Source organism: Malania oleifera, chromosome 3 (genome assembly GCF_029873635.1).
Source record: "Malania oleifera isolate guangnan ecotype guangnan chromosome 3, ASM2987363v1, whole genome shotgun sequence".
Taxonomy (NCBI): Eukaryota; Viridiplantae; Streptophyta; class Magnoliopsida; order Santalales; family Ximeniaceae; genus Malania; species Malania oleifera.
Window position 1 is genome coordinate 88,360,004 of NC_080419.1, and position 15,108 is coordinate 88,375,111.

The 15,108-nt window shown below is 35.6% G+C and overlaps 1 protein-coding gene and 2 non-coding genes across 10 annotated transcripts in view; all 3 read left to right on the forward strand.

Annotated features, from left to right (window-relative positions):
• The first annotated feature begins 3,030 nt into the window (after positions 1-3,030).
• The window catches only part of LOC131150993 (PX domain-containing protein EREL1), a 45,708-nt gene continuing 33,630 nt past the window's right edge, over positions 3,031-15,108 (forward strand). For 3 of the 8 annotated variants that reach the window (XM_058102135.1, XM_058102136.1, XM_058102131.1), the window contains exon 1: positions 7,039-7,167. Coding sequence is in view for 6 of the 8 variants with exons in the window: in XM_058102131.1 (XP_057958114.1) it covers positions 7,138-7,167 (30 nt within the window). In the remaining 2 variants the exon portion in view is untranslated. Of the gene's footprint in view, positions 3,465-7,013; positions 7,168-15,108 lie in introns of those variants that run through there. The other 5 variants (XM_058102133.1, XM_058102134.1, XM_058102130.1 and 2 more) reach the window with 4 other exon arrangements.
• Positions 8,633-8,737, forward strand: LOC131152527 (U6 spliceosomal RNA). Its single transcript, XR_009136022.1, has one exon. It is a non-coding gene; the product is annotated as a U6 spliceosomal RNA (small nuclear RNA).
• LOC131152529 (U6 spliceosomal RNA) lies at positions 9,021-9,121 on the forward strand. The gene has a single exon (XR_009136023.1). It is a non-coding gene; the product is annotated as a U6 spliceosomal RNA (small nuclear RNA).

The window sequence follows — 15,108 nt, forward strand, 5'->3', positions numbered from 1 at the left end:
TATGGTCAATCTGAGCTCTCATCCACATCATGCATGACATGCATTATTACAAACCAAAAATAGAAACTAAATGCAATTACAAAATAAATGACATGTCTTCAGTCTTCTTTGCTTTTCTGACTCTTCATGGAATGTGCTAGACAATGTGTTCTTTAAGTCATTCAGGCTTCTATTTTTAGTCCCCTTATGTGTGTTGAATTATAAACCCGTTCACATACTAAATACACACATAAGTAACTTGTGCTTTATCATTATCAAAACATGGATCACACTCAAAAAGTAAACAATATCATTAATACAAATAGATAATAGTAAATTTTACCAATTATAGAATATACAAAAAAATGTTATTGTGTAATTAAATATAATGCTATGGTGTTTATTTTATTATATTAAAAAATAAATTATGTTATATTGCTACACTATATGAGGTTTTTATTTAAATTCAATAAATTACATATTAGAATATACTACTTATAAAATATAAGATAAAATATAACGTTAAAATTACAGTTGAAAAATAATAATAAAAAATACGATAAAATATAATACACAAAGTATAATCAAGTACATGATTATCAAAATGATTTTATTGTAAAAATTATTTATTATATAGCTTAATAAAATAATATTATGTAATAATTATATATTTATAATATCATTATTTCATGTTAAATTAATTAAATTAATTTTTTTATATTCATTGGACTCATTTTTTATTCCTATATTTATATATATCAAACATTATAGTATAATTATGATTCCCATTATGTGTTGTGTTAGACCAAATAATTAAAGATCTTTCATTCCTACTATGTTTTGATGTTATCAATCCATTAGTTGCTCTTAAGGTCACTAACGTTTCTCTAAGATATGTTTCAAGTATACAGAATGACATCTGAACCAACAAACAGTCAAAGCAACTCATTTCATGACCAGAAGCACAAGTCTCTCAAAGCATTCATGAACAATACAACAAATGTACAAAGTCATCTGAAAAATGAGTGTATAAAATAAGAGAGATATCATCTTGTAAATATCTTGTACATAGAGTGAAACTCAATACTAAGAGCAAGAAAGGGGCGTATCACACACACACAACAAAATACTAAGTCATTTAAAAGTGTATAAAGAAACCCCCTTAAAGGGACAAAAATTTAAGGAGGATCTTGTCAACGAACACAGGCTTCGTCGACGAGTTTAGTACAAACTTCGTCGACGAACATAGGGTTCTCGTCAATGAAAAGATACCGAGGAGCGTCTGAATTCAGAACCAACAACTCGTCAACGAACACAGGGCGTCGTTGACGAATTACATTAAGGACTCGTCGACGAACACATGTTCTCGTCGATGAAAATATATCGAGATGTACCTGAATTCAGAACCAGCAACTCGTCGACGAACACAGGGCTTCGTCGACGAACGTCGGGCAACAGCAAACATTAAATGCTGCGAATAGCTATTTTTGAATTTTGTCTTACATTCATAAATGCCCAACGGCTCTCCAGTGTTGCACTCGCCCATTTAATGTATAAATAGGAGTAAATAACATTTACTTCCACACTAGACAAATTATATTGTAAGAAGATCATTCATTGGTATTGTCATCTCTAGGGTTTACTCACAAACTCACTTGCCCTCTTTTTGCTACTCTTAGTCTTGCATTTACTCTATTGACAGAGGATATTGAGTAAGGATTTTATTGGTTTAACTACTTCAAGGGAGTATTGAAGCTTACATTTAATCTTTCATCTACCTTTTTGTAAACAAGGGCTCTTTGTGAGCTGTTTTTGGGTGTCTCTAAGTGAGCACCTTGTTGAAGCTCTTTGTGAGCTGGTGTGTATTAACTTCTTTGCCCGAAGGAGGATTTTAGTGGATTTTGGGAATCTTTGAGTCGGTCTCAAGGCGTGGACGTAGGCGGGGTGCCAAATCACGTAAATATCAATGTGTTAAGCTTTTCTTCTCTCTTATCTCATTTATATTATTATTGTGATTTTCTACATTTCCTTTTACACGACAATTTTATGCACTTGCTCTTGGTAAGATTTCTATGTTTGTAGAAAGTAAGCACATCACCGAAGAAAGTCTATTCACCCTTCTAGACATACCACCAGACCAACATGTTGAACTAAACATGAGGAAGGAATCTAAGATTATATTTACAATTCTAGCGAATTCCGAATTCGATTCAGATTTCAATTCCAAATGTGAATCAAATGCTACCTAAATGATTCAAAAACAGAGGAAAACACACATATACTATGTTAAAATTTTTACATTCACACGGCTGTAAAAATCCCAAATTTATAGGTCATTGAAATAACTTACTATGCTTAATATTTTTGCTTGGTACGCTATTATATTTAAATTATTTATACATTAAAAAATTTACTAGTGACATGCTTATTTATACATGAAGTGTTTAGCTTTTGACATGCACGATACAATTTAATGAAATTATTTTAATGGGTAGATTATTCTTTTTACTTAGTTTAATCTATATATTGCATAATCTTGCAATGAATTTATGTTTTAAAAATAAAAAAAAATGCTAATGGAACAATTTAGGCTAGATTTTATAGATTTTTTTTAAAAAAAATACTTTTTCCTTTACTTTCTAATTTCTTTATTGAAATGTTCTAATTTTTTTTTCTAATTTCTTTATTTTTTGAGTATCATAAGCATATCAAAAGTTGAAAGACGTGAACAACTCATGTTTATACTTTTTTATATTGCATTATTTTTTAATGTTACTTTTATTAATAGTTAAATTGCAAGCGCAAATTATGTTTATTTTGACGTTTTATATTTATTTGTGAGATTTAATATATGAATATTCATGATTACAATTATTTTTTAGGTATTTTGGAGGTAATCTATCAATTTATCTGCAGTTATTTCAGTCATTTTTTTATTGAAAAAAAGAAAAAGAAAAGATAAACTAAAGCAAAACAAATAAACAAAATCAAAAGCTTAAAAAAAAAGAAGAGAAAAGCTTTTATTTATTTTATTTTATTATTTATTTTGTTGGGGTTGCCTTTCATGATTTCATATTGCCGTAAAGCTTAATCCAAATTCCAAACTGCAAAAAAGAGGACGGTTGAGTGAGAAGCCTGTTTTACAACTCTCCGAAAGCTCTCTGTAGCGACAATCGGAGAACTGAACCAGGCGACCCCCCGGTTCCTTTTAGGTCCGCCCCCTTTTTCCTCTCTAACGTGCGCCGTTCTTCTGTACTATTATGGGGCGTGTTTGATACTCTCTCCCTTCGATTCTCCTCCTCTGTTCTTCGCGATCCGATCGACTAAACCCTAGCTCTCATTCCGGTTAAATTTCTAGCGGGAGAGAGAGAGAAGACAGAGATTGAGATCGCATGATGTTGAGACAGAGTCCTCCGAAGCACAGACACGATGGCACTTCGCCGCTGCCTTTGGGGATGGACTGGAGTCCTACGCCGCGAAAATGGGTCAGTACTGTCGTGCATTGATCCTTTGTTTGACTTCATAATTTGAGCTCGCTGATTAGAGCAGTCATAGGGATTTGATTTGTTGATTATTTGATGTATGATCACTTCTTGTATGAATTTGAGATTTGAGCACGCATTGAATGGGTAATTGGCGGTGATTTTTATGTTGCTGTTGGGAGTTGAGAGCAGTCCCACATCTATTCTTCTATTTCATGATTTTATTTTATTACACGATGTTCTGCTTGGATGCAGCAAGTTGTTGGGTGGAATAGCTAATTTGTTGTGTAATTGCTGTAGGCTTGTTGCATGCGTGGCTCTTGGAGGTTTTTTTTTTTTTCCTCATCTTCAATTGAAACATTTAAAATGTCAACATTAGCTGCCAGCCTGCTGCAATAAGTGAAAACACTGGAAAACAAAGTCATAGGTAAGCATAGAAGTTTATAGCAGACACAACTTGTAGTGCTGGTGGCTTGCAGAACGAGGTTGCTCTTCATTTGTTCTGAACTGTCATGTGGCATCTTAGATTTGGGGCAGACTAATACCAATGAACAAAACGTACTCTGTTTCTTGCAAGAGATTAAGGTTCATGGATTTCCTGAAGTTTAAATGAATGGTTTCAAATCCAGGGGCTTCTAAAATGGGAGATTGTGTTTAGTGGGACTTTTTGGTGGATTTGGAAATGGAAAAGAGAAAATTTTCTAAGGGGGATATTCAGGGAGGATCCTATCAAGAAGATTGTTCACGAGGCAAAACAATGTATTGATGCTTGGAAGGATGAGGTTAATGATGTTCATTTAATGGAAGAAGTAATAATTAGATGGATTACATAGATGGAGCCTCTAAAGGCAGTTTGGGCACTGTAGAGGTTATAAGGGATTCAATGGGTTGATGGTTGAAGGGATTTGCTCTTAATTTGGGGTGCTGTAGGATGTAGCTCTTTGCTTGTTGAGATGTGGGGTGTAATTAAAGGCATAGAGTTGGCTTGGCAGATGGGGTGCTGGAAGTTGGGATTGAAATTGACTTGAGTATGGCAATTTGGTGTATCCTCAATGTTTGGGACAACTCGCATCCATTTTTTACCATGCTTAGCTCTTCCATGACATATTGGAATAGGGAATGGGATTTTCACTTGTCAGATTCATTTTATTAGGAAGGCAATGGAGTTTCCGATTGGATTGCAAACTTTGTGGTTAGTTTGATTTTGGCGAATCATGCTTTGAATGGTGGGGCTTTTGCATCCCATTCAACTGCAAAAAAAAGATGAATAGGAGATTTTAGAATAGCTTTGGAATGGGATTGTTTTCCAAAAATCAGAAGATAAATAAAAACTTGTTGAAGCATTGATTTTTACAGAATATGAAGTATGTACCAGTACAAAAACATACCAATCATTACAGGGGACTGTCATGATATGTCATGGGTTGAGGAAGGGCATGACGTATGCAGCCTAACCTCTACATGTTAGAGAATCTATTCCCGTGATTGGCACCCGACTAAAAGTTTGGCACTGCCCAACACAAAATTAATAGTTCTTTTTTTTCTCCAAAGTGGAGACTGAAAGTGAATTAATTGATAGACAAAACATTGTAGCCACAACATAGCAGGCTAATGCTTATAGCATCTTCATCATAGCCAATCGTAGCCTGTCAGAGTAATATTGTTGATGTTTATTTTTTCATTTTGATGATTTTAGCTGACACAATTGTGTCATTTAGGTGAATCTATAATTTTCTTTCAATGGCAGCAAAATCAATAATTCAATTTTGTTATTTTCAAAATGTAATGTATGCATTGATGTCATAGCATAATTAAAAAATCCTACATCATTGACAAATAATAAACACCCCACATGGACTATATAGATTATTGATGTGTGTGAGAGAGAGAGAGAGAGAGAGAGAGAGAGAGCTTGAAAAATTGTGAGACAGAGAATTTGTTATTTGACATGCAGTAAAAAAAAATTGAGCATGGTAAAGAGTTAATGAGTGATAGAGAGAGGGAGGAAGACATTTGAGGAATTAGGGTGAAGTTGTGAAAGTAATTAATCATTGGGATTTAGGTGAAACTATGAAGATATAGATTCTGGGGACTTGTTTCTACAATTTTTATGTAACACACTACTTAAAAAAGATCAATTTGACCTCACTTAATAAAAAAAATTAGTTGTTTAGTGGGGGTAAAGTTGATGGAAGGACATTATTCCATTTGAAAAAGGGTTAGCACCATTTTAGGTGTGGACAATTGGGGCAGGTGCTGCGATTGCCCCTAGCCTACATACACTCCAGTGTGTCATGCAGTTATTATGTATAAGGCTGCTTCCAATGTTTGATTGTTCATGGATTTATAGACTGTTGCTTGCTATGCCTGCTTTTTCCCTTTTTGTGCCAAAAAAATAAAGCAAAAATGAATGTGCTGCTGCATTTTGGCCCATGATTATGAGACTCTCCTTTCTTGGAAGGGTAGTGATGCATATGTGCAATCATGAGTTTTGGGGGAATTAATGTGACAGAATAAAATGCCACATTGATTAATACCTTCTGAAGCACAATTTTAAAAAAGTAGATGTAATAATTTGGTTGTAACTTGTAGGCATTCTTCCATCTAGTGTAATTTTGAAATAGCACAATGGTTTTTAAAACTGTTAATTTGAGGTTTTGATCCCTCATTCTAAAACAAATTAGTCATTTAGTGGGGGAAAAGTTGTTGCAAGGACAACATAATTTCATTAAAAAATGGTTAACACCATATATATTTTGGATGGACAAAGAGGGCAGGTGCTGCCATTGCCCCCAGCCTAGATCCGCTCCAGTGTGTCATGCAGTTATTATGTATCAGGCTGCATCCTATGTTTAGTTATTCCTAAATTCACAGTTTTGCTTCTATTGCCTGCCTTTTCCCTTTATATGCTAAAAAATGAAGCAAATGAGTGTGCCTTTGCATTTTGGTCTGTAATCATGAGAATGTACTTGGCGTGTGCATGCAAGCATGAGTTTTTTGGGGAAGAGCTGTAACAGAATAACGAGCCATGTTGATTAGTATTTTCTTAAGCAAAAGTTAACTTTTTAAAAGTAGAGGAAATAGTTTGGTCGTAACTTATAAGAATTCTTCCTTCTAGTGTAATTTTAAGAAGCATAATATGTATATATTTGATACGCTTCCTTGAGAGGCTGCTAGCTTCATTGGTAAAGAGTATGGGAGTTTGTACCTCAAATATTTTATGCCCTAGCTTTCTTGCCTATGAAAAATAGAAAGAGGCAAAGGTCTTATTGTTCATTTATGTTTGGGGCCTTATTTGCGTGATTAAGTCTGTAATTCCATTAGTTGAATTGTTAATAACTTGAGGATATCATTTTCTTTTCCTTTCAGCCATTTCTATTTTACAACTTCTCCAGTGTGGCTAAACTGCATTTTTACTACCATAATTTGGTTGAGCAAATTGAAAATTTTAGTTTTACTTTAGTATTCTTATATATTTTTGCTCTTTACAAATTCGTGCTTGAGTTTTAATTTTAATTATTCTCAACACATTTGTTGATGCTCTTTGTGCAGAATGGTCGGGACACCGTCTGGCCACATGATTACCACACAGGATGGAGTTATTGTGTGACAATTCCTTCTTGGGTTGTGCTTCCAAAATCAAGAGATTCAGATCCTGTAGTGGTACTCAAATTGAATGACTCTCCAGTGTTTATCTATGCCAAGGGTTAGATGTTGTTTTTATGCCATTGTTTGGAATTTGTCATATTAATGCATCAATTTACTTGCAAGATCTGAATAAGAACATATTTTTATGCCTTTTTTCTTTGTTTGTGAGTGGTCAGTAAATAATTTGCAATACAGAACTTTAATTTTAGTATTTTTGTTACTAGAAACAAAACCAAATGAGAGGAATATGAATGTATTCTTCTTTCTATTACCATGTTATTATATGGTGTCAAGGAACTAGTGTGTGCATCATCAATTAATTCATTTAATAAAGAACTCTAGGTGTTATATGATTTGTTTATTTTTGTTTAGAGCATAACAGTCTCTCTTTATTTAGTTGTGATTGTTCATGAGTTCATCTATTTAGTGATTCTAAGATGCAACGGGTTGCAGCAGAGGAGGTATTTATTGCTGTATGCAGGCTGAGTAGTCATAATGAAAATTTTATGACCATTCCAACTGTTTCCAAAGTTCCCATAGGGCCTGCATGCTCCCCTCCGCCCCCTGACACTCTGGTTAGGGGAAGTGGAGAGAAAGATAAAGATAAATAAATTATTCCTTTCCATTTCTCTCATTTGGTTGAAATAGAGAGGAAGGAAGGTAAGGGAGGGAGGAATTAGAGAGGAAGAGAGTGCGAACTTTTTCTTTCCTCAAATTGCAGAGTTAGAGAGATATGGAGGAAACCTACTCAGTACTCACACCTGTGGATAATTTAAGAAGTGGTAATTTAGAGGGTAGTTGCCCCCTTGCCTCCACCCCCCAAAAAATTGCTCTTTTCTTTTTTCTTCTATCCTAGAAGTGTCTTTTTTCTTCTCTCCACTTCTCTTTGGCCAAATGAAGTGTTAGTGAATTTGAACATTTGCCTCACATTTGAGGAAATCAGCAAGGAAATGAACATAATCTAACTTATATTTGTATGAGTAAATTGATGTTCTAGTCTTGAACTTAATTCTAGCTTTGAGATATCTCCACCTTGAACAATCTCTTCTCATTTGTTACAGGATAGAGTAGTGTTTTTGGCTTCTTTTTGGGCTCATTTGCTTGGTTTTTTTGGGGGATGTCACTGTTTGACCTTCAGAGGGATTGGAGGGCAATACTATAATTGTTAAGAGGTTTTTTGGAGGACATCTTGTCCTCTATTCTTTGTACTTTTATCTTTTCTCTTTTAATGTAATTTTTTGTATCCAAAAAATAAAAGCTTCTCGTACATGCTCAATGCTTAATTCAAATGCAGACTTTAAAACTGTTGTTTAATTCTGCATTTGCATTGGGTTTCTCAATTTTATATTTTTAGCAATTAGCAACATAGATGCTGCCTACATTTTATGCTAGTGTTTGTTAGGCCAAATAAAGGTCAACCTATAAACAATCCATACCCAAGGTTCTTACTTTTCTGACCTTCTGGAAACCTGGTTGAATACTTCATTAAACAAAACAAACCAGCTTGGGTTAAGTTCATGCTTGTTTCTTTATGGAGATATCCAGTAAAATTGGACTAATATGGAGATGATTAGCAAGGTCTTTGTGCACGGATAACACACACAGATCAACTAATGGTCCAAATTTTTGCTTAACCAAAAGCAAGTTCATGTTTGTTTGGTTGGTTCATGTATGGTGCAAGTAATTATTATTTTTATAAGAACTATAACTAATCTTATATATATATATATATATATATATATATATATATTATATTCAATTTTGAAGCCCCCATTACTTAGGTGTTGCATTATGGGAAGCTGTGGGGTGATTGCTTGGACTTTGTAGAGAGAAATTCCACAGGTTTCGGGTTTCAAAATCTTCCTGAGCGTGCTGTTAAATGCTTCACTTCACTAAAACAAATGAGCTTGGGTGAGTTCTTTTTTTGACATAGATAAAATTGGAAAAATATGGAGATGATTAGCATGGCCTTTGTGCATGGATGCACAAATAGAGAAATGATCCTAGTTTTTTCTCGCCCAAAAAAGCCAAAATAAAAAGGAGTTCATGTTTGTTTGGTTGTTATGTGGAGTATCTAAGTAATTATTGTCTTTCATTAGAACTATTAACTAATTTTATATATAATGGAATGTTGCATTATGGCTGTGGCATGATTGCTTGGACTTTGAAGATAGAAATCCCTCTTCTTAGGGTCTAAAGGCCTCCTTCTCCTATGTGTGCAAATTAGATGAACATCCTTGTCTTAAATGTACACTAATTGATTTTTTGATCACGGTAGACTCTTTGCTTTGCTAAAAGTAGGACCTTTTGGGGTGCAATTTGAGAGCCAAATTACACCATCTTGGATAGACTGAATCAAGTAGTACCCCTGCTGCTGCCCACCCGGGGAAAGGGAGAGAGGAGCCGCCCACAGACTGCCAAAATATTCATTTTATAGTTTACTTTGTATGTTTTTATTTTACCGCCCTTGCCTCCCTTCCCTTGTCTAGTGTCAAAGAGCAGGTTCAATTTAGAATGTTAATAACTGTTTGCCACTTTATAATTTCAGAAGATTAAATCAACTTATAGTCATGCTTTATTTTTGCTTGATGTAATCTTTTTGTGGAGTATATACTGATAATTTGATCACCTTTTACTATGATAATTAGACTTAAATTTTCCCTAGCAAAATTTTTAATTGAGTCTCTCTCTCAACCATAAATCCTTGCTCTGCCACTGTACCTGGCTAAGATATGTAATGCAATAAGTAACAGATGTCCTAGCTTCAGGCGAGTGGCATGGTATGGAATCTTGTTCTCAGAAGAATTTGCAGAACTAGAAGCTGGGAGATGTTAAGAATCTGTTCAGTGACAGCACTGGAGTTCTTATAGATAGGGGAGAGTCTTTGAGATGGTTTGGTGGTCAAAATGGCATGTTTACTGTTAAAAGACCCCACAACCTGCTTAGAAGAAGAGTGGTGATTTCTTTTCTTTGGAACGGTGCTCAGAGAGTTGAAGCTCCCAAAAAGTTGTTTTCTTTGTATGGGAAGCTTGTCAGGAGGCCATCCTTACGGGGATAACCTTAGGAAGATGCATGTTGTTTGTTTTTTTGTTTATAGAAAAAATAAATTTATTAAGAAAGAAGAATGTATGAGGAGGATAAGGAACCCTAAAAAAATGGATAAGAAAAAAAGAAGAGTACATGAAGAAACCCAAGACCATAAGACACTAGAGACAGGCAATCATGTTGAATGTCAGAAAAAAACTGCATGGCCAAAATGACCTGTAGTGAACATCCACATGGCAAGCAAGAAAGGGAGTCTTGTCGCAAATCAACTCCACAGAAGATCCACACTGCTTGTTAGCTGGTCCTACATGTGCAAAGACAGTGGAGACAGCACTAACCTTCTGCTTCTTTACTGTCCTGTTGCCACAAAAGTGACAAAACTGTGGAATTCAATTTGGCAATGGTTTAATGTGTATCAAGTTACGCCTAATAGTGTTTCTTATCTTCTTCACCACTGGAAGGCCAAGGGCTGGGAACGGATCATCTGTTAAGGTGTGGAGTTTGGTATCCACTTTGTGTTCTCTACAGCAAGAGGAAGGAAAGGAATGGACTGGCATTTGAAGGAAAAGAGCTGCCTGTACAAAGGCTGAAAAATATCTTAACTTGCTCTTTATTTTATTTTATTTTTTTGATAAACAAAGAATTGTATTAAAAGAAAGAAGAATGTACATCAGAAAAATTAGAAGGAGAAAGGAAAAGAAAAAAAGAAAAGGCAGAGGGAATAAGAAATCCTCCCTTTACATCAATAGAAACTAGTTACAAAGAATGCAACCTAAACTGAGAACCAAACTCAATGTCATAGGGCCAACCAATTTCGCTGCAAGTCTTCCAGAGAATCATGATGAAAAAAACCATTTGCCCAGAGTGACACAAGATATACCACTCTACTCCAAAGCAAATGGTTAGCAGTAGTCACACCTTTGAATATTGTAGCGTTTCTTTCCAACCAAACATTCCAAACAATAGCCATAATGGTGCAATAGCCGTCGAGCTTTCCTATCCTTTCCTTTGCCAAAACCCCTAGAGGTAATGATCGGCCTTCAAAGTGTATGGATTGACCCAATTTTCTCCAAATATACCAAATAACTTATTCCAAATAGCCAACATGGAAGGGCAATGAAGAAAGAAATGTGCACAAGTTTCTTCACTCCTCATACAAAGGGCATAATTTTGGGGGACGGGGCCTTATTTGGTCTTCTTTTCTGAAGCAAATCATTGGTGTTAGTTCTTTCAAGTATCGCAGTCCAAATAGAAGCTTTTATTTTTGAGGCAGCTTTAGCTTTCCAAATCAAATTATACAACGCAAAAGGATCTGTAGTAGAATCACAAGTCAAGTAGGTGAAAAAAGATTTACAAAAGAATTCCCCAGAAGTATCTAAACTCCATCACTCCCCACATGAGCATGAAAAGAATCGAGCAACCCAGTAAAAAGAACCATGTCATTAATCTCTCTTTCATTTAGATTTCTCCCAAAATAGAAGTTCCAAGAATGTCCATCTTCTTGCAAAAGAAGAAAAGCAGAAATTGGGGTGTCATGAAGATTCGATAAACGAAAAAGACGAGAAACTACTAGCCAAAGGCATCTCTCCCATCCAATGATCCTCCTAAAAGCGAATACGCTCCCCATTACCCACTATATAATGGACTTTAGGAAGGAAATAATGATAAATCTATGATACGAACTTCCAAGGACTTGAATAAGTAGTGCTAATTTCCACTTTAGCATCCCACCCATTTTGTAGCATTCCAAATTTACTGCGAATTACCTTATGCCAAAGAGAATTAGGTTCTAAAGTAAAGAACTATAACCATTTTACCACCATAGAGATGTTTTTTGGGCACCAAGTTACCGAGACCTAAGCTTACAAATAATCATCCAACATACAAGATGATCTGTACAACCCTCTCCCTTGCTTGACCATAAGAAATCCCTCATTAATTTCTCAAGCCTCCGCGCCAATCTCACAAAGATTCTAAAAAGAGAGGTAATACAAAAGAATGGAAAATATACATGTGTGGATAACGGTAATACAACCCCCTAAGGTGAAGAATGCTCCATTTCACTTGTCCAGGCTCCTAGCTACTCTCTCAAAACAAGGTCCCATAATGTCTTCATTGGGATTACCACCTAGGGGGACACCTGAATAAGTAATAGGCCAAGTCAAAATGGCACAACTAGCTAGCCTAGAAAAAAGATCCACATTGATACCCAGACCCACCATACCACTTAGAGAAACTAATTCTCAGCTCGGACACTTTCTCAAACAGTTGTAAGATAGTCAACAAAATAGAAAAGCAACTTATGCTATTTGATAGGAAGAGAATAATATCATATGCAAACTGAATATAAGAAATGATGCAATTCTCATAATCTACCTTGATCACCTCCACCAACCCTCTATCTACATCTCTTTCTCAATCATCCTACTCAAGACATCAACCAAGATAGTAAAGAGAAAGGAAGAAAGAGGATCTCCTTGTCATAGACCCGTGGACACATGAAATCAAGACATAGCCTCACCGTTTACTAAGATAGAAATGACCATAGAAGATAGAAACCCTTTAATCCATTTCCCCCACCTTAGACCTAAGCCTTTTCTAGCCATAATCCTGTCTAGGAAGCTCTAGCTTTCCCTATCATAAGCCTTCTCAAAATCAAATGTCAACACAAGACCCCTTTTATTCCTACGAATTGCATCTTCAACCACCTCATTAGCTATCAAGGCAGCATCTAATATCTGTTTGTTTTCTATAAAAGCACTTTGGCTAATAGAGATATTGTCCTCTAGAATAGTAGCCAACCTCTTGGTTAGCACTTTAGTCAAAATCTTATAGATACTAGTTACTAAGCTAATAGGTATAAAATCCTTGAGTACCGCACCATATTTTTTGGGGACCAAGGTAATAAAAGTGGAATTTAAACTCCTCCCTACCACTCCATTGTGAAAGAATTCAAGAAAACTTTGAGGAAGTCACCCGGCAATCACCCTTCAAGGTCTCGTAACTATCTTGAAAGGAAGCCATAGTAAAACCATTTGGCCTAGTAGCCTTTTCTCTATCCATCTCAAAAATTGAGATTTTAATCTCCTCTTCCTCAAAGGTCTCTCTAGCCAAGCAGCTTTATTAATTGATATAGGACACCAGTCCAACCCCTCATTCATAACTCTACTGTCATCCTCTACTAAAAAGAGATTCTTGTAAAATAGTAATTAGGCTAGCAATATGATCAGGATCCCTAGTAACGTCTCCCAATCATTCTCAAATTCTTTAATAAAGTTCCTTCTTCTGCTAATAGTCGCCATCCTATGGAAAAGCCTAGAAATACAATCCTTATTCCTAACCCAATTCATTTGGTTTGCTATCTCCAACTCATCTCTTCGCTAAAATCAACTTGTTCAAACTCATTAAACATTTGGACTCATCTACCAACAATGTCCTCATGAAGAGTTCCCTCAGCCAATCTATCAATTGCACCCAATTCCTCTAGAATATTTCTTTTTCTGGACTGAACACCCGCAAAAGTCTCCATATTCTAGTTTTTTAACTTCTCTTTCACATATCTCAATTTTTTCATAAAACAAAAACCTTCCCAACCTTCCATAGTGCACTCACCCTAGCAATTCCTAACTTAGCTCCAAAAATCCAGATGAGTCAACGACATGTTTGTTAGGATTCCCAGATCAATTGGGATTTCTAATTAATATGATTCCAAATCAATTAGGATTCTATTTAATGTTAGGGTTATTTAATGTTTGTTGGGATTTTTAAATCAAATAGGATTCGAGGGGATATTTTATAGTCCTAATAGGAGTCAATTTCTCTGCCTTATATATATATGTGACTCACTAACCCTTAAGGGGCTTTTGGCATTCAAGCAAGAAATGAAGCAATAACATAATTCATAGCCTTTGGCTAATTTGGAGGCAGATCCCCTTGAAGCGATCAATCCTATTTCTCTTATTGTTTTCCATTCTTTAAATTTCCCCAATTTCTCCACAGTAAAACCCCAGAGCCTTATCATTTGGTATCAGAGCCGATGTTCTTGTGGATGTCGACAACATGCCAACAAAAGCAATATATTGGAATTCATGATCTTCTCTCATATGCAATGGCCTCAAAAAAATCATTTGAGTCTCAGATGGAAGCTAGGCTGAGGGCTGAACTTAGCAATATGTTTAAGTCTTAATTTGAAGAGATCTAAGCATCGCTCTCTAAACTACTTAGTACATCTTCTCATAAGGAGAGAAGATGATGTCTCTACATCAACTAATCATAGGGAGCAGTCGTACATGCGTGAAGGAGGTTACCAAGGAGAGTGTGATCATGGTCCTTCTCATATGAAGGTGGAATTTCCTCGATGGGATAGTGATAACCCTACTAGTTGGGTTTCTAGGGCTAAAAAATACTTTTGCTTTCACTACGCTAGAAATATCTAAAGTTGAGATTGCCTCTATTAGTCTGGATGGCGATGCTATTCAATGGTATGATTGGTTTGAAGTTTGTTATGGAGTGCCTTCATTGGTAGAATTTGTTTTTGGATAACATGTCTGATTTGGGCCCACTGGATTTGAGAATATCAATGAAGAACTTGCTAAAATATGCCAAACTAGCACTATCGAGTATTAGACACTATTTGAGTGGCTATCAAATAGGATTAAAGATTGAAATGAAAGCCAATTTGTGGGTACTTTTATTGAAGGTCTCCTACCAAGCATTCGACATAAGGTCAAGGAGCGTCGACCACAGACAATGACCGCTGCAATTTCTTTTGCAGGGTTAGAAGAAGAGAAGTTGGAAGAAGAATGATATCTCTCCAGCATGACCATTAGCAAGCAGAATGTTAGCAGCACTGTCACACCACCTGCTCCTCATAATCCTCCTTCCAAACGATTGAATCCAGAGGAACTTGAAGAGCAAATGACTAAAGGTTTGTGTTGGCATTGTGATGAAAAGT